This window comes from Galendromus occidentalis, unplaced genomic scaffold (assembly GCF_000255335.2).
Source record: "Galendromus occidentalis unplaced genomic scaffold, Mocc_1.1 scf7180000077524, whole genome shotgun sequence".
Taxonomy (NCBI): domain Eukaryota; kingdom Metazoa; phylum Arthropoda; class Arachnida; order Mesostigmata; family Phytoseiidae; genus Galendromus; species Galendromus occidentalis.
In genome coordinates this window covers 1,771,273-1,790,076 of record NW_003805512.1, presented here as the reverse complement: position 1 = coordinate 1,790,076, position 18,804 = coordinate 1,771,273, and the positions used below count along the sequence as shown (strand labels likewise).

Genomic DNA, 18,804 nt, shown 5'->3' with positions numbered 1-18,804 from the left:
CACATGTCGATCCTCTCTCCGGAGCACGTTACGCCGTCAAGACCTTTGAGAGGAATTAGCGAGAATCCTAGCGTCACTCGGCGAACGACAGAATCTTACCTAAACAATGACGGCAAGGAGCTCAACCCGCATCGGGGTCTCGATTCGCAGGAATAGCGCGAAACAGCGAGGGCAGGACCACCAACTTTGGATCACCACGGAACTTTTTCGCGCACACCACGTCAACGCTTGCTTTACTCTCGGCGTCCGTAGCTCGGTTTCCCTTCTCGATGTTGTTATTCCTCTGGTAGTCCCGCGGAAACCTGCGTTCCCCGACGATCCGAGAAGCGGAAAAACTCGCACGGGATGTCAATGCACAAACACTCGCAGCAGAGTCTCGCGGGAGCCCCTTACACAAACGACCCTAAATCATTTCGGTTCGTGACGATTTGAAGCCATCCCCTCTGCGCCGTTCGTTAAGCGTTGTAGTTGTTGTCCTCGTTCTTACGTACTTCCAAGTAACTCATTCGCTCAGTCTGGCCTGTTCGCACGTTCGAGGAAGATCACGCTGGTCGGGTGGTTTTCGGCGTGACTCATGCTTTGACTTGAGGGATTGCGAACGCGTGAATAAATGCGTGCGTTCTCGCGAGCCAGCGAATGAATGAACTCGCGGGATGCTTGCCTTGTGCCTCGTCCGCTTCTAGTGTGTCGTAGGTCTCGCTGAGTTCTTGCAGGGAGGGAGCGACTCGTTTACGTCGTGGTCGTGATTTTTCTTCTCTTCTTCAGGCGACAGCGACAACATAAGAAGGAGATGAGCTCCTTGCTTCTTCCTCAATCAAGTTTCTCACTCTCACGCACACACACACATTGTGTCTGTCTGCTTCTTCGTTGTGCTGCGGCGGCTGCTGCTGCTGCCAGCTTTCCTGCCTGGCTGCTTGCCTGCCTGCCTCGATGCTCTCCTCAACAACGGCACTCAACTCACGCTCTCTCAGAGCTCTGTATGCGTGGTGCGCATGCGTAAAGCGTGAGGGTCCGACATGTGTTGTCAGTGGGAACTCGGGACCCTCGATGCCCCGCAGGCTGGTCCCCTCACGTCGTACCCTCCCCCTCTCACCGAACCCACACTCAGACTCTCCAGGCCGGAATCCCGCAATCGTCTTACCTTGGCCTCTGAACGCTGAGGGAGGGTTCAGCAGACGTTTTTTCGATTTTACGCCCGCGGTTCTCGCATCGATACCCTTTTGCGTCGAAGTATAGTCGGATATCCGGATTTCTCGGGGCTTGGGAGCGAATTTCCAAGGAGTGGACGCAAAATTCGACTGGAACTTTCGGTGATGTTGGAGTCAGGTGTTCCGGAGCGTAATCTTCCGCGGGTTCGCGACTTATTCCCGTCGGGTTCCCGACCCCGATCGCGTCTCCGCCGAGATCGAGCCCCCGGAGAAGTTCCGCTGAACGAAATAGAAAGCCCACGATTCCACTCGTCACCGCGCAGATCACAGCAGATAGCTCAAACGGCGAGCGAAGGGAACTGCAAGACATTCACTCACATTCATCTTCATTACGTAAACATCCCAGACGTTTCAACCATTTAATATGCTGTCTATATGTGTCTGTCTTGCTCAGCGAAGTCCGCGCAGGGAGTGAGGCAGATTCGAAGGTGCGGGGAGAAGTGGGAGAACAGAGCGAGTTTGATGGTGATGGGACCATTGGATGAAAAGATAGAAGGTCGCACGATGTGAACGTTTAGCCGCTCTGTGAGCAGCTCGGCAATTTTTCATGAGGTTCTACCCAATCGGAAGTTTTCGGTGAAGCTCAGTCTTCCTAGCGAGGAATTTGCTCGAGAATCGTCAACAAATGGGTTCTTGATGGCTGTTCTGTAAGCCAGCCTCCACTGTAAGGCAGTCAAGACATCCTACCGTATGATGATTTCCCCCAATGATTTCACCACGGTCAATTCGGGGAGACGGCAGAGGGATCAGGAACTCTGAGCGGCCATGTTCTTCCCTCTTCCAAGCACAAACTTCCTCGGGGAGCTCGCACCTTTGTGCTCAATTCAGCGCCTCAAAGGAGATTGGAGCTTGTTTCGTTCGAGGCCCGACACTCGAGGACCAATCGCAGATCGAGGATGCAATAGAACGCAATTGATGATTGATTCTTGGTTTGGAAATGCACCAACCCCGTGTATTCTCCAATCGGATTACTCATCTTGAACCGAGCTGCCCGCTATTATCTTCGGTCGCGAACTTTCGTCCTTCCCCTACTACATATAGCATTCCACTTGCGTGTCCAATCAATCTTGGTGCTCGACGAGGAATTTACTTCATTGTAGGTGCACATACCTATTCCGCGGATGGTCATTTTGCGCCTGAACTCCTCGAGATACGAAAGACCGCTGCTGGAGGAAAACGGCGACGGCGTCTTCTCCCACTACGTATTGATTATCCCCGAGACGGATTCGGTGACCGCATCCTTCGGCTTCCACTGAAAGAGTAGGTCTCGCGGAGCTCGTAAGATTCTGATTGGCGATGCTCTTCGATTGGAAGACTCGATCTGTCTTCGTATGGTCTGACGCTCTGTTCTCATGTTCTCGATCAGTGACCTCCTGGTATCTCGATTAGTGCCTCAGGTTCGACAGTGAAATCATATTGTCCTTCTCCCCCTCCGCTGCAATTGTTCACGACTCCATCTTTCCCCTCGTCGACAACGGTGCATCGTAGAATCCTCCGCTCATTGAAGGCACCTGCATGAGAACACTTTTTTGTCCAGAATCCGTTCCAGACGAACTGTGAGCCCACCGCATGTGTTCCTGTATTGGACTGGTCATTCCCCGGTATTTTTTTCCAAGAGCCGACTCATACCGGACATTCTGAATTTTTAACTGTCCGAAGATTGTCCTCGTGGCTCTTTTGGTCCCCGAACGCTTCGGTCCGTCAGCAGGGCGGATTCCCCAGCCGGGACTGTCCCGGGGATAGACGAGCAGGCGAGTTTCGACTGCAGAGACTCGGTTCACAGCTCGGATAGGGCAGCTGTGAGCGGTTCTCTACCGACAGGGGAGATCGTGACCGGAGCCGGCAGAGTTATCCATATTATTATTTTCTTTATTTCTAATCGCACACGAATCTCGAGTTCTGAATCTCGACAGTTATCGGGGGTCCTAATTGACTACCTGGTCGGGAACGATTCTATTTCCGAGTCACTCAACGTAGTCGGCCCCACTCATGTAGGGAAGTTATGCAAGTTACCGTACCGGACTCTGAGAATCGGTTCCATTCTTCCGGCGGTGTACGTCGGAGCCCCGTGACGTAAGGCGAACGCTCTCCTTCGGGAATCCGCGATAATAATCAGACGCCCGATGACCGACAGAAAGTCCGTCGACTTTTCCGCACTGCGCGTTCGTATCGACGGCCCCGAGGCGAAAACGTACATCGAAAGATCGCTCTGTTTATGATTATTATCGGCACCCAGTCAGCGAGCATCCAGCAAGCAGCAATATTCCGATATCCATAATTTGGGCTGGATCGAGTCTATTTGTCGATCCGATGGGTCACGGTCCATCGCGAGTCTTAGAACCAGCAAAGCGCGATTTCGGAGGAACGAAACAGGGAGCTCAATCGATTTCCGAAATATCGTCATGTCTCCGAATCCCGGCTGAGCTGGCACACCGAACGTGTCTTCCGCCTCCCATTCACGATCTTGCCACTAAGGTCTGCTCGAGCGCCCATGCGAATCCTCGGAGGCTGAACGTTTCCCGGAGCGCCTGAATAGACGCGGTGCATTTATTTTCCAGCTTCACAAAATTCACACACTCCCTTTCTCTCTCGTGAGACTACGAAATGAGCCCGTGGAATTAAATCTGCCCGAGAGAGCCTTTGACGTGTCGCATGAGAGCCATTGTTTCCCTACGATCAACTTCTCGAGCGCGGAAGATAGAATAGGTCTCTAGATCGCATCAAGTGGACTCGCTCTCCTCGACGACGGCCCGACAGCGTCTATTACCACTGTTTGGTTTCTCCCCTTCTCGGCCGTCCCTCCGACAGGTCGGTCGGTCGTCTCTCGCTCGCTCGACGCGGTAGGGTCTCCGGTCCGGTCTCCGGTCGTCAAGAGGAGAGTACGCAGAAATCATTTTATCATTGTCGCGTGGTGCGGCGGCCGGCTCACTACTTAGCCGCTGCTAGCAGTAGTAAGGCATCATCGGAGAGAGCCGCCAGGGGAAACCTGAAGCGGACATTGAGTGCGACGGACGGCAGAAATCCCCGGAATACCCTGACTGGCCGCCGCCGCTACATTCGTACAGAACCAGACGGCCCGATCCGAGCCCTGACAAGGTAAAATCTCTTTCCCTCGCTACGGCGATCCTCGCGCGGTCAACGGCCCCTACGAACAGACGCCGAAGCCGCGACAGACCGCTGCTGAAGAAACTGTGCCGTGGTCTCATCAGGCTGCAAAATGGGCTTCGGTCTGAATTTATCGTTGGTACGTTCGCGAACTCGGGTTTCGAACCCGTTCGAAGTCAACCTTCAAGTGCTTGTCATGGCTCCGTGGTGTCGTGTCCGAGCGAACTGTCAAATCCACTGGCACAGGATCGGGACGGGCAGTTGAACTTGAAGTCGGATCGAGGTGTCATGTTGTTCGACACATCGCTCTCGGAGAGCTCTCGGATAATCCAGCGTAGAGCGTGTCGGTGATGTTTGTGAATCTACACAGATGACGAGCCGGTCTTCTCCTCGACGGTCATTCGCCGGAGGCCCATGTTGTTATGTTATCAGTCGAGAGCTTGCATTGCAGTTTTGAGCGCGCGCGGGATTCTCAGGCTGCGGTGTGAACTCGCTGAAGCCGCGCCCCGACCAACGCACTCGACAGAATCCTCGAATCCAATGCGCGGCTCACCGCCGATGATCGACCGTCGCGTAATCGGTGGAATCGCGATCGACGTTCGACTCCTTGCACGAAGCAGGAAAGGGGGCGGGGAGAAGAATCCAAATTCCGTCCCAGATTACAGCAGAGGCTGGAAGAGGTTGTTTTGTGGACAATTCCTTGGGGCATTCACGCCTTCGAAGTTTTCCAGGGCGTCTCATATGTTTCTGTTTCGATGGGGAGTTGAGCCGCTGTGTTGTCGGGGGCCTCTTTCGAAGGGTGGGTCCCAATCCATAGTTCTGTGTGCTAGTGACACGAAGACATATCCAAGCTACCGGATCTGTCCTGGTTGACCGGGAGCGCCCTCGCGCATGGGAACAATGCTGCAGAACGATTCAATGTGAAATGGGAAATTTGAGGAAAATCCAATCGACTAGAATGGTCGGGGCTCGCAAAGACGAAAATTATTTACGATGCCTGCTTTCGTGACAGCTCCTCCGCGATCGATGGAACAGTCGATTAACGCTCCGATTCCATTCGATGTCCGGCTCCTCTCTCAGAGCTCAAATCTAAAGCTTGTCGTACTCGTTGAGTTTGTTGGAGCTCGGCCCGCGTCTTGAACTCAAGGCTTGTGACCGCCCCTGTTCCTCTCCAAGTTCATTGACGGATGCGGGATAGCCGCGACTACGGCGACCAGCTCCGTGCCCTGGAGCTCTAGACCAGTGTTCCGCAACCTTTTTCGTCCGACGACCCCCTTTGGACGACCCCAATGCCTCGCGACCCCCCAAGGAAGAGCACCCATTGCCTGGTCAACAAACGACTTTCTTATCACAATATGTATATCTTTCGTTTATGTTATTTTTTGGGGGTTCTTTGTACAATAATTGCATCTCTAATGTTAGGTTTGTTGTTGCTTATCACGAAGAAGCGACTCGAGATCGGGTTCCACCTTTGTAACCGCGAGACAAAGTGCGGCGGCGACCCTGGAGGAGTCTCGCGACCCCCTTTGGGGTCGCGACCCCCCAGCTGCGGTACACTGCTCTAGACTCTGGATCGAGTCTGTCGAGCCTCTTCATTTGTCCGTTAAGTCACTCTCTCATTCTTTATTCCATTCACAGATGGCTTCATCGAGAATGACAAAAGATCAGCTGAGGGATGCTTTGATCGAAGTTGGTGTCAAAACTCCAGTGAAAGCTAAGAAAGCAGACCTCGTCAAGCTCTACAGAGAACACGTACTCAACGAGAAAGTTCGTCGTTTTCTATTTACAAAGCAATGATCATTTCAAATCCTGCGACTCGCTCGGTCGGCTGCTACGATTCCCTTACCGGGCTTCTTCTCTCTTCCGGCGGCGAGGACGAAGTTGACTTCTAACTGTAAGGGATGACAATGATGAGTGATTATAATGAGACTTCTTCGTATTCGCAGATCGAAGAGGTCACAGCGAACGACTCCCTCATCGGAGGTTTCAGTTCAGACGAGGAAGAGTCCGTGCTGCTGGACACTTCACACATCAATCGGGAGACAGATCTCAAAAATTTGACGAATGACGAACTCTTCTACAAGCTGAAGGAACTGGGAGAGACTGTGGGCCCGATTCTCGATTCGACCCGATCGATCTACGAGAAGAGACTCAGTCGAGTGCTGAATGACGATGACGCGAAGGACATCTCAGCTTTTTCCGCCGATGAGGGAGATGATGAGAAAGAAAAGGAAACCGACACTACCGACGAGTACGAATCGCACAACGAGCATTTCAAAGGAGCTGGGTACGACGAGAAGATTTTGTGAGTACAATCTTCTCCTCTAATGGAGAGACAACGACTTCCTCCCGCGCGGCTGGATAAAAAATTTCGAGCTGGGGAAATTTTCGGAGCGCTAAATCGGTGTATCGCTTCACATCTTTCCAGGAGTGACGGTGGGAATCTGAAGACTTTGAACACTTTCCAAGAGAAGGTTGAGGAAAACAATGGTACCGTAACTCGGATTCGCAAAGCTCACAGCGTGAAGACCTACACGAGTGAAACAGTCAATGGGAAATCGTTCGTTCCCCCGCCCCCGAAGAAGCGGAACTACGCTCTGATCGGTGGTAGTATCGTTTTCATCGCCGTGATCATCGCGGTGATTCTCGTCTGGTGAGTACTTCCTGTTGCTGTCAAGGGAATTCGGATCCTTTGTTTATCTCGGGATGACATCCAGAGGTTCTAAGGGGATACTATCCTTTCCAGGCTCAAATTCGGGGACGTGGTGCCCAAATTTCAAGATGCAGTTGTAGGAAAAGACTCAGCGCAGCCGGTGCGAACCTAGACAGGCCGTTGTCTCAAAAATATCGAGAGCGAAATTCATCGCCGAGCACTACCTATTCATATCGAGCAAGCAATATGGCACCACATTAAGCTAACCAAGAGTCTTCAGTGTTCACAATCCTCATTAAAACACAAGCACCTTTGACGTACCGCGCTAGATTCTGACTCGGTAGATATTTTTGTTCGAAACAAGCCCTTGTCGCATCACATAATCACCTTATTTCGTAGCGAGGAAGCCGACCGGAGCGGTGAAGGAACATCTGTCGAATGTGACCCGGGGATTCCGAGTATTGTTTAGTAGAAAAAGTCTCCAACAAAATGTACTTGATCGAATGTTCCGATTTGTGCAACGTGTCGTCTATTCTCAACCTTCGACCAAAATCGCTCCCTGAAGATTCTACGATTCTGTGAATAGATGGAATGGATTTTTAAATGAATAAAAAAATACACATCCCAAAACCCACCAAGTAGACCTGATTACAATCCTGGGCGAGAAAAGGTTCTTCTTTATTAAAAAATGTCAACTACGTGCTCGATCTCGATCCATGATGCACGCGTATCACCCTCGGACATGGCCGCGTGTTATTGTCACACGGACATAAATTTCTTCGTTGGCGATTAAAATCTGAATCTACATATATGAAACCTTGTACAAATTGGAAATTTCGTTTTCTACATGTTCAAATCGGATGATGATTTCCGGGGTCCATCACATCTCGGTTCGAGGTTCAATAACGTACAAAATCGGAGGGTGAGGAGACTTCGTCTAGGAAGTAATACTGCCTCGGCTTATCCATTCGACTCCTGGAAGCTGATCATTAGGAAATGTTTGAAGCTGCGATAGTTGATCAGATCACCTGAGCGGCCTCACGGAATAGTTGGAGATCCACTCGCAAGCTTATTGTGCCTGAAGCGACCTCCAGCAGCTTGAGATCTTCGTACGATATCGCCCCGACTGCACTTTTTCGCCGTGCGACCACATCGCGGACGCGGATTTCGGTTCGGCCGAGGAACTCTGCAGAGAATCATAAAGGATCGGAGAGATGGAACGGACCTAATTCCTGCGATCCTATTTGATCGCGAGATTCTACCGATATATACGTCTTTTCGAGTCCACGCCCCTGGGAAACCACAAGAATGATCGGTCCTTATGATGAGCCCGCATGTTCAAGCATATATCAATTTGATTGATTTTTTTTCTGTTTCATGGAAATGATAAATGCTTTAACACACTGGCTCTCACGATCAGACCTGGGCGAAATATGCAACGAGGCAAACCTACCATTTGGAGAGAATTTCTGCTTCTGAAGGACGCTGATGCACAAAACATCTTGATCCGGATCCTTGACGATGAACTGCATCGTCGAGTTCCATGATGGATTGGGGGAAGAAGGCTCGACGGGGGTCGTATGACTCTGGCCGCCCAGAGATAGCAGGCAAAATGTATCCAGGGGTTCCGTGTTGACGTTCAGAAGCTGTTTGGCACATTGCACTACGACGAGGAGTCGTCCGCAGCCGGAATGCGAGAGGGGGACACTGCTCAGAGCTGGAAGCGCGATAGGGAACATCAGGAATGTCGCTCGAGTGTAAAACCCAAATAGCCGCGATAGGGTGAGGAAACCTCTTCCTCCGAATGGGAGCGCTTCGGTGACCTACTCACAGGATTGTCGATTTTTTTGCTCAACTTGCTCATTAAACGCGAGCGCTTGTCGAAGTTTGTTGAGCCATCCGATTCGTTCTCTGCTGCCAGCGGTTTTGACGTTCAACTCGTATTTTTCGCGCACACCCAATTCGCTGACGAGCTCCGTTCGCATCACGAAAGCGTCTCCATTAGGGTCCTGAGGCTCCTCTAGCTTGAGCTTCTCGATGAAGAACGGCTGCTTGTAAAATCGATACTGTGCTTTCAGCGCACGGTCATCCGTGAAAATATTGCTTATCTGGAACCGAAAGACACATTCTGACATATTGAAGCTCTGTGCGTCGGGAGACGGAAAAAATTCCCACCGTGAGATATGGAATAGGCAGCTATCGAACCGCACACAAACCTTGGCTACATCCCGATTGAGGGGTTGTGTGAGAAGGAGGAAGTCGTTGAACAGGAATCCCACAAGCTCTTTCCCACTTTTCACTTTGGAAAGAGGTCCCGAATGAAGCAGGCGTCGGGGACCGAGCACATTTGTGAAAGAGTTGAACACGATCCGTGGGGCCGAGGGTGGAGGGATGAGGTGGTTCTGACACCATTCTAGTCGCTCAGTGTTCTCCACCATGCGGACTGCTTCGTTGATCTGTGCGCATAGCTGCTGCATTTTTTCGGAAGCAGTTTGTAGCTGCGTATAGTCAGGATGGCCATCATGTGTGCATCTCAGGATCTGAAAATCGCTCGTTGTTTGAATCCTCTCGGGGGAATACCACGTTACCGAAGGAACAGCGACGCATCGCGGTTTTTCATCGCGGCTTGGCGCATGGGGAAAAATCGCTCAAGGCACGTATGATTCGCTCGCAGCAATCCCAATACCCATTCAGCATACGCACCTTGTCAACAAGCAGCGGGTACTTGGTGATCCGTTGCATCGGTTTCAGTAGGTAAGAAGTGAGAGGCATGCCGTTGACGAGAGGATTACGGGAAAACTGTTTGCAGATCTCCCCGAACCAAGGATCTTGTTCGGTCCGTTGCTGGATGAGCTGCATGGCCTGAGACTGCTGGCTGCAGAATCGTATGTACGGCCGTAGATTTGAGATCTGGAACGGTTCGAGAGGGAAAGTTGCTAGAAATCGAAGCCTCTGGGACATCAGATGGGAAGTATATCTGTTCGGGGACGAGCAGGATCGAGGACGTAGTGGGCTCTCACATTTTCCACGATAATATCGCCGATCGTGATGATGACGTTGCCTTGGCTCATCGTCTGGCGAATTTTGAAGGCCTTGAGGATCTTGTCACTGCAAGTGATGAGCTCTCGCCAGTTCACCATCATCCTGGAGGCTTCCTCGGCGCTAACGCGTTTTTTCATGGGTCGAGCGAAGTGCTTCTCTACCAGCATGAGATCCTTGACGTAAGCCTGCTCCGTCGATATGAGTTCGTACACGGCGTTCTGTCGTTCCTTCTCTTTCAAGTCGAGGGAGCTCCGGTCGATCTCGTCGAGGATCTGGTCGAAGTTGACGTTGCCAACTTTAGCCGGAGAGAATCGCTGAGACGAAAACGATCTCGAGAACGTTTTCGGGTTCACCTCGAGACTCGAGGGTCGATCTTTTAGGAAGTTCCCGCTGCGAGTCGTTTCACCGGTGCTCGATCTGCTACCGATGGAGTTCATCTTATCGGTGATGCTTGAGAGCTCGTTGTTGTTCGCCACATCTTGTTGATCCAGGGATTCGATGTCGCAGTAGACATTATCTTCGAAGTTGCTCCCGATGCTCGATCTCGTGTAATAATTATCAGTGTGCGTTATCACAGCTGCCTCCTCGGGGATCGTTTGGTAAAGATTGTTCTCGATGAGCTCGCCAGAATCAGGAGCTAGTAAGAAGCAACAAACAATTAGAATTAACCCACAAACCTCGACCTTTGAACTCTCACACGGAAATCGAGCACCAAAGTTCCACTTCCGCAAACTACTCAGCAGAGTATTCGAGGCTCACATCAGGGTCTAACGATATGATACAAATACGGAACGACGGGCAGGATCTAGATGCAATGACGAGTCTCTTTCAACGCTGAGCACGACGGTGAACTTTATTAGACCATCAGCGACGCTAGCGAGTGCCTTGTTTGCTCATTCTCAAACTACTGTCTTGTAAGTGAAGCTCTCTCCCTCGCTCCCTTCTACTCCGCAACCGAAATCCTTGCAGATTCACTCGAAAATTATCTCGCGTAGGCGACGCGGAAGAAAGTGTGGCTACAAGAATCGATTCGACACTCATAGTGAAACGCTCCATTTTCCCCGACATTCAACGAATCATGTCTCCTTCCATACCTTCAGATGGCGGGCACGAGAGACCGAACTCCATCCAAACGCGTCTAAAAACTACGCCGACCACCGGGTCGGTGATCATAATACGGAGCCGTGTCCATGGTTTCCTGTGGGTCAGTCGCCGCTCCATCGTCGGTCTAGCGCAGGGAGTATGCGCAGCATATATTATGTTTCAGAATCCACTACTGCCTCCTCGTATCACAACTGAACCGTTTTCTCCCAACTCTATCTTCTCTTGCTGACTTCTATTATTCTTAACTAGATCTCACGGGTATCCGAAAGGGCCGAAGCCGTATCGGTGGTAATACTGCGGATGTATTTCGATTCCCCGTGACGAGATGAAAATGAAGAGATTTCAACATTGGATCACGAAAAGAAAACATTTCTTCCAGATGAGTGAATAAATTCACCAATCACTCTGAGTGAGATGTACAAATCATACCAGGTGAAGGCAGATGCGAGACACTCAAGAGGAGTCCAAGACGAGCTCTGTCTCCTTGACCGAATTCTTATGCAACGACTAGAAATGTAAAACTTCTCTCTCGAGGGGTGTTTCCTTTGGTGTTCGTGCGCTGCAACCCAACGGAGCTGGCGGACACGTCCGAATAAATTGATACAGCCACCGAGAACAAGCAACGAGAATCCCTTTTCGGGTGCTGAACAGATGCTAAGTTCACTGGATGTGACTCCCAAAAACAATAAAGTGAAGTCTTCTCTAATTTTCTCAGATGAAGACGACGGTCGGTGATTGCTGATTCCGAAGACTATGATATAGATGACAATTACAGGGCTGCTCTTTTTCGAGGGTGCGCAGTGAATCGCGGAGTCGCTCCTTGATTTTCACGAACTTCGCTGTCGGTAAAGTGATCTCCTATCCTGATCGTCTATCTTCACCGTGGAGTCGATCAGGCGAAACAACGACCGGTACGGGTGGGTCCTCGGGAACCTCCAGGACCGTCTCGATTTTCCCGACAGTGTGATCAAGTCTTCTCTCGACTGCAGCGAAGCCAAGCCTTCCTTGGTAACTAGACACGCGTAGAGTCCGAGATCACTATGAGGCCTTATTGTGCTTCTGTGAGTCGCGCCATCGGTTTTTCGCATCGATACGCCTCATTATCCCCGGACAGTTCCGCGAGAACTCGCATTGACTGCCCGACGCGCTTACTGCACTGAATATAATCGCTCATCTCCTACCAAAGACGGGTGACGCTCTGACGTGGGCAGAGCCGATATTTTCCGTCGTCCAGCTAACCGTCTTAATCGTGTACGACCAACGGTCGGGATTGCGCTCAGTAAAAGATTTCATAGTGATATGATACGCGGGATGACAGCGCTCTCATAGTATGCTCATCAGTTAGCTCTATCCGCCGGCCTACCAGCACTGTGATCTCCACAGATTCTTACTGCGCACAGCCCCCAATGTTGTGACAGCTCCGCTCCTGAGGGCAAGGAGAGCCACCGTTAAGAACGCCACAGTGTTTCATCCGAAAGGATCATCAACAGACTACAAGCTCATTTCGTCAGCACACTGCATGCATGCCTGATTGGGGGAGTTCTTAATAGCGAAACTCCACTAACTAACAGTTGGCAACCAAGGTTTTAAATAGGCAGACTATCCGGAACAATAACGTACTTCGCACTAACGTAAGCCACAGGGACACGGGTCTCCGGGGAGCAAATTAGGAGAGCGTCGAGCACAAAATAATATTCACAGAATCTACTTACACAGAGCTTCAACGTAGTTAGATGGAAACAGGCCCTCCTTCTTTGTCGGGTCGGACACTTTCACCCCTTTCCACCAGGACGAATCTTCTTTATTGGTGACTATGATTATTTCGTCCTGGAATTTCCGAAATCAAACGGTTGATCGAAGGAGTGAGAATGATATCCCTTTATATAGCGTTTGTTTGCACTCAGTCAGAGCGGGCTTGCGCCCGAAACCTACGATCACGAAAGTGAGTTCATCGTCTTGCTGTCCTTGAAAGTCGAAAACGGCTTTGACTCTTTCTCCCTGAATATCGTCTTGCGGTGCCTCGCTGGACGAGCCCTGATTTGCTGCTGCAGTAGGAGCTGGACTCCCACCAGGTCCAGCGAGGACCTTGACGTAGGAGGCCGGGAACCAACCGCTCTTCCGGCCTTTCCCCTTCTGATGGATTTCGCCTTCCCACCATCCACCGTCGGTCTTCTTGCGAACTTGAATTAGTTGTCCCTTGATGAGGCTGAGCTGACCATCGCCGCTAGCCTCGTAGTTAGCGACGACCATGACTATCTCGGGCTTCTTCTTCATACTCTTCTTCATCTCATTCGGAGTATCGGACCTGGAAATAGGAGAAGTTGAATCCATCGAGCTGGATGAAGTTTCCGAGACGATCGCCATGTTCCGAAGACGAGTAATCCTGGAGACCATGAGTTTCAAGGCCAGTCGAAATTCAAGGCAAATGCTCGCGCTATCTTCCATCATTCCGGAAATGCGGAGGGATCAGAAAGCAGAATTGCGAGGTTACGCCCCCGCGAAACTACCATAGCGAGGAGAATAGCGATTTTTTCGAGTTTTGCTGACGTGGAATACATCAGCGATCGGATAATTAATCAACATGGGTCGAAGAAATCTTTATCATCAATGCCAGAGGAGTTTGACGAAGAAGGACGAGGATATTATTCTGGACCCGATATTCGGGGAAACATAAGTAGCGCCGTGAAAGGAGACGATAAAAATGTCGCCAGGATCTCTCAAAAGCGTAATACCTTTGACTATTGGCTCCGTCCGGCTGTTGCTGTTTGGCATCGCTTGTGGCTGCCGTTGGGGGTTCCGCCGACTCGCTTTCCGTGACTGCAGCATCCTCCGCCTCCGCAGGCTTATCTGACACGTAATTTTGAGGGAATACGCCTGAAGCTCCGTTGTACGTTCCGGTCCACCAATCTCCACTCTTGGCAGTCACTTTGATCACGGCTCCAACGGGGAAGCACAGATCTCCAGGCTCAGTGGAATCATACGCATATATAGCATAATAGGTTTCCCCGTCACCAGCAGGTTCCTCGTGTACAGTATCCAGCGGAGTGGATCTAACCTCGGCCTCGGGTTCCGGGGCTGGATCGGCTCTGGCACCGTCCAAAGGCTCAACATATGACTCTGGGAACCAGCCCGACTTCCCGCGGAGTTCGCCAGCCAGCCAGCCCTCTTCTCCCTGTTCCCCAACGGTGACGTTGATAACGTCTCCCGGTTGGAAAGAGAGTTCGTCCTCGTTCCGGGCTTCGAATTCGAAGAGGGCGCGATATTTGCTAGTGCCACTGGCCGCTGCAGGAGCGGAACTCTCGGTCTCGGCCCAGCTGGAGCTTGAGTCTTTTCCCCAGGCGTCTCCAGCGGGGGCAGCAGCAGGCGCGCCCGTATCTCCCCAAGCATCCATGGAAGCTTGCGTGGGGTGGGGAGGCACGATAGGGACCGGTGCCGCGGTGACAGACGGAGAATCATCTCCCCAATCAGCTTTTGTGGGATCCGGCCACTCTTGTTTGGGCTCGGCGGTTTCTTGCTTGACGTTCGATCCACCCCACACAGATTCGTCCACATGATTTGCCTCAGTGATGACTTTCGGCTTCTTCTCGATGTCTTCCTCGATGCGCAGCACTTCATTCGTTCGGTTTTTGATGTCACTGTGAGAGAAACACGTTATCAGCAACGAAATTACTGATTCGAGTGCCGGGATCTTTCGTGAAAAAAAAAAACTTCCGAGAGGTCAACTCCTCGAGTCAGTTCGAGGCACATCATGTAGGTACTAATTTGGTCGAATACTCGGGAGGGGCTTACTTGTTTATTGAAGCCAATTGTTTCTTCGCCATTTCGATCTTCGTCTCCAATTCTCGCTTCTTGTTCCCAGCCTTCGATTTGAGGGAAGCCAACTGGTTTTGCATATTCAGTTTCTCCTGATTGAGAAGGAGCGTCTGATCGGAACACTCCTTGAGCGCTTGCTTGACCGTGGACAGCTCTCCCATAATCAGATCTCTTTGGGGCCGCATGCCATCGATGAAACTTTTGGCAGTTGCAACCTCTTCTTTCTGTGCAGCGATTTTGCCATTTACTTCACCTACTTCCCTGGAGAGCCTCTCAACCTGCAAACAGAGGTCGAGCTTTCTCCTCTTGAGCAGGGAGAGTCCTTCCTGGGTGCGTTGCTTGAGTGCGGTCAACTCGGAAATTCGTTGGCGTTGCCATTCGAGTTCTTTCTGACGCTCCATCTCCTTGCGGGCCGCGTCTTTTTGCTCTTGTTGACGTTTTCTTTCGGCTTCGAGTTCCATCTCGCGAAGCCGGAGTCGTTCCCTCTCGGCTTCGAGCTCTTCTTGGCGCCGACGTTCCTGCTCTTGGCGGAGCTGGAAAACCGAGCACAGTTTTCTTAATTAGGGTTTGTTCTGCTCGTTCAATGCATCGTGTTAGAAGTCAGGTCGACCGCGTGACCTGAGGAGAGCGGAAGGTTATGCTACAAACGAGCTCGAAATGGAAAGATAAACTTCGGAAGAGGCGTAGAGGTCTCGCGGTCAGCAACTCCGGAGGTCCGGCCGCAAGGCACAGCAGAGGGTCTTCGATTCTCGATGCGGATGCTCCAATCTTCGAGCACAGCTGCGATTAAGTTGGACGAAGCCGGTCGGAGAATTCATCGACGCTCCGAAATCTATGAGCGTCCTTCTACGCAATCACCACCTCCACCACCAGAATTCGAAGGTCGGGAATTCTACCTACTTTTTCCCTCCGGAGCATTTCCTCCTTCTCTTTGCGTTCTCTCTCTTGCTGTTCTCGACGCTGCTGCTCGACGATGATTTGTCTCCTGCGTTCCAATTCAGCTTGTCCTTTCTCAAAGTTTTCTCGTCTTTTGTCCTCAAACGTCGAATGGCATGGATGGAGTCCAGCCCCAATGAGTTCGGCACTCTGAGAGCATATGTCTATGATTATGACCCTTTTCTTTGAAGGGGGACCGTCGACCGGATTCCAAGTGCAAGCATCATCTCTGAAGCGGATTCCGCTATCGCGGACCAATGCAACCGTCATGTCACCTCCAAGCCATGCCCACTCAAATATCGATGGAGAAGTTACAGTTGTAGTAGTAGTTGTAGCTGTGATAGTGGTTCCGATTCAACAAGCGAAGATCATGTGCATAGGAAGGGGGCCAATGACCCGATTAGTAGGTGGAGTCTTCAAGTGAGAAGTGGAATAGGAAGTGAAAAGTTAAGTGGTTCAGGAAGGAGGCAAGGATGGCTGAGCAGCTCAACGGCTCTCCCGTCGATCCGACGCTACTGGCTGGCGTTCAAGGGGCGCTGAACAACTCAGTCAGGCGTTCGAACACGATCCTCACAAGATTGGGGGTTAGTTACAGCCATCATGTTATATGCTAATGGAGCATACTTCTATTGATCGAATCGAAGTCACTCAAATGCGGAGGAGCAGGCGACGATGATCATTGATTATTACTACTATTAGACCCCTCGATCCCGGAGACAGGAACGATGCAGCGAGCTTCTCGACCAAAGCAGATGACCAGTCCTCAACTTTTTTAATTTGTTAGTATCGAGAGGAATTGGGGATTGTCGATTGGCTCACCTCCTGTGTCATTGGGGGACTAGTGACGCCGTCGCGTCCTCGAGATCCTGCTGAGCCCACGGATCCCACTGAATCGTTACGCGCTCCGGGCTTCCGTCTATACGACGGTGGAATGAGATCGGCAGGAAGAGAGCTCGCCAGTGTTTGTCCGGCCCTGGCCAGTTCGCACAGATGCATAGCTAGTACGAATTCTTCGCATGTCAAGCGTCCATCTAGAATGGGAAAAGTCAGCTCAACTTTCGCGAAATGACACGACTTCGACTGCATCCGGTCACAATTGGAACGATATCATACGTCGTCCCCTGCCTAGAAAACCCACCTGTGTCGATGTCGGACAAATACCAGATTTGGGCAAGAACAGAATTCTGGAGACCAGTTTGCATCAGGAGTCCTCTAGCCTGGTTTCCATTGAGGAATCCTGTCCTTTGCCTATCATGCTGGTTGAATATTTGGGTGAACTTGAGTCTTGACTGTTGCGGAACAGCCCACTCCTGACTCTGCAGGGGAACAGTGGGTGCTGCTTTCGGTGGCGACATCAAGGGCGCTGGCGGTACAGGTGGCGGGGGTTTCGGCGGTGGAGGGCCGGCTTTAGCCACTTTCGATGGAAGGAAAGACTCGGTGAGAGATTTCAGCAGATCGAACTTTCGAAATGAGCGGGAACCCCCGCGTCCATCTCGATACGTCTCTAGCAGTTCGCAGCTCGTATTCCCTTCTCCGGGCGCAAAACTCACTTTGTGGCGCCGGTGGTACTGGCGGCGGCCCGGGTCTCGGTGGTGGAGCACCCGTGGCTACGAAAGGATCGATCGACGGAGGTGGACGTGGCGGAGGAGCCAGGAGAGAAGGTGGTAAGCGATCAGGAACCTCAATGCCCTTCAACTTCATCGCGATCAGCCATAGGGCGATGGAGAATTCTTTCTTGTCGATTCGACCGTCGGAATCCATATCGGCGAGCGCCCTGAATAGAAGAATTCATGTAAATCCCATTGAGATCACCTTGGGGTGCGAGGAACATTTCCCCTTCCCTCCCCCCGATCATCTCCTGACGGAACAGAGCCACAGATCACGAGTCACGACACCATTAGCGTGATTGAGTCCAAGAAAATCACATGAACTCACCATACTTTTGCGAGCACCTGTTGTGGCAGACCGCTCTTGAAAAAGAGTTCGCGAGCCACATCGCCGGTGACAGCCCCTCCTCTCTGAATGATCTCGAACTGGGCGTCATACTTGGCCCTCATTTCCGGAGGAATCGTCCAAGGATCCATTGTGAGCGTTCGTCAGCAGTCTCTCTATTCGCAGTATTAAATCACGGCCTAGAAGCATTTTTGAAGTAGGGTTCTTTTGAGCCGAAAGACCATCGTGGATTTCTGCGCTTCTAAAATGGGTACCCAATCCCTCCTATTCTAGTAGGGCCGACTAGAAGATGGTGGCCGCGTCCGAAACTATCCCACCGACCCCGGTTTTTCCAGAGAATCAAGAGAACACGTATTTTTTCGGCTATAAAAGGGGAAGCGCTTGACATTCCGACTTCTCCGAGCCGAATCCGACATTCATTCCCTGAGCAGATGAGATAGGCTCCCTCTCGACCCCCCTGAGAGTTCTCATCGAGATCCGCCGGTCGGAGAAGAAACCCAAGTGACGGATAACCTGACCACTATACTCCTCATTTTGACAATGCTGCAATCCCTGGATCGACCGACCCCGGAGGTGCTTCATTCAAGCGGACTAAGCAGATTCCTCTCCTGAGTAAGCGATCCAGGAACTCATCATAGCCTCCCCTAATTTCGAAGCAGGTGCTACGGAGACCAATTCGAATCCTCACTCACCATCTTGGACACTTGACTCCCTTAGTAGTCACTGCTAGTTGCTGCTGCTCTCCGCTGCCTCTATTGCTGGCGCTACCACCACTCCGCTGCCTCTTTCGCTGGCGCTACCACCGAGCCTACGGTAGATGATGCTCGTGATCTTCGCTGAATGTTGAATCGCCGTCGGGCGATTTCTTCCATCCTCTCCTACCTCCCTGTCCCATATACCGAGCCCCGTACCATCCGCTTCCGAACTCTTCCCGCATGCAAGTATCCCACGGAGCCCCGAGGGACGCCTCCGTCCGATATCGTGTGTATT

General features: G+C 51.5%; 2 protein-coding genes across 2 annotated transcripts; one reads left to right on the top strand and one right to left on the bottom strand.

Moving 5' to 3' along the window:
* The first annotated feature begins 4,363 nt into the window (after nt 1-4,363).
* On the top strand, nt 4,364-7,604 carry LOC100902233 (lamina-associated polypeptide 2). The gene is made up of 5 exons (XM_003747570.2): nt 4,364-4,452; nt 5,952-6,080; nt 6,260-6,618; nt 6,742-6,966; nt 7,060-7,604. Exons 1-5 carry the CDS (start codon nt 4,426-4,428, stop codon nt 7,136-7,138), a joined length of 819 nt encoding a protein of 272 aa, XP_003747618.1. The 5' UTR covers nt 4,364-4,425; the 3' UTR covers nt 7,139-7,604.
* A 247-nt stretch (nt 7,605-7,851) lies between these two features.
* On the bottom strand, nt 7,852-17,945 carry LOC100903527 (intersectin-2). The gene is made up of 15 exons (XM_029112688.1): nt 17,797-17,945; nt 17,412-17,635; nt 17,000-17,275; nt 16,681-16,892; nt 15,826-16,011; nt 14,902-15,458; nt 13,845-14,747; nt 13,045-13,417; nt 12,825-12,939; nt 9,987-10,645; nt 9,670-9,876; nt 9,183-9,506; nt 8,798-9,074; nt 8,420-8,683; nt 7,852-8,152 (listed from the first exon to the last, which is right to left on the bottom strand). Exons 1-15 carry the CDS (start codon nt 17,943-17,945, stop codon nt 7,986-7,988), a joined length of 4,893 nt encoding a protein of 1,630 aa, XP_028968521.1. The 3' UTR covers nt 7,852-7,985.
* Between the last annotated feature and the right edge of the window lie 859 nt (nt 17,946-18,804).

Excerpts from the sequence above, each read along its gene's own strand:
- LOC100902233 (XM_003747570.2), top strand. The coding sequence starts at position 4,426 with ATGGGCTTCGGTCTGAATTTATCGTTG. Across the intron at positions 4,453-5,951 it reads TCGGTCTGAATTTATCGTTG|ATGGCTTCATCGAGAATGAC; the intron begins GTACGTTCGCGA and ends TTCCATTCACAG. Across the intron at positions 6,967-7,059 it reads ATCGCGGTGATTCTCGTCTG|GCTCAAATTCGGGGACGTGG; the intron begins GTGAGTACTTCC and ends TATCCTTTCCAG.
- LOC100903527 (XM_029112688.1), bottom strand. The coding sequence starts at position 17,945 with ATGGATCCTTGGACGATTCCTCCGGAAATGAGGGCCAAGTATGACGCC. Across the intron at positions 9,877-9,986 it reads GCGATATTATCGTGGAAAAT|ATCTCAAATCTACGGCCGTA; the intron begins GTGAGAGCCCAC and ends GAACCGTTCCAG. Across the intron at positions 8,684-8,797 it reads GCAAAAAAATCGACAATCCT|CTCTGAGCAGTGTCCCCCTC; the intron begins GTGAGTAGGTCA and ends TCGCGCTTCCAG.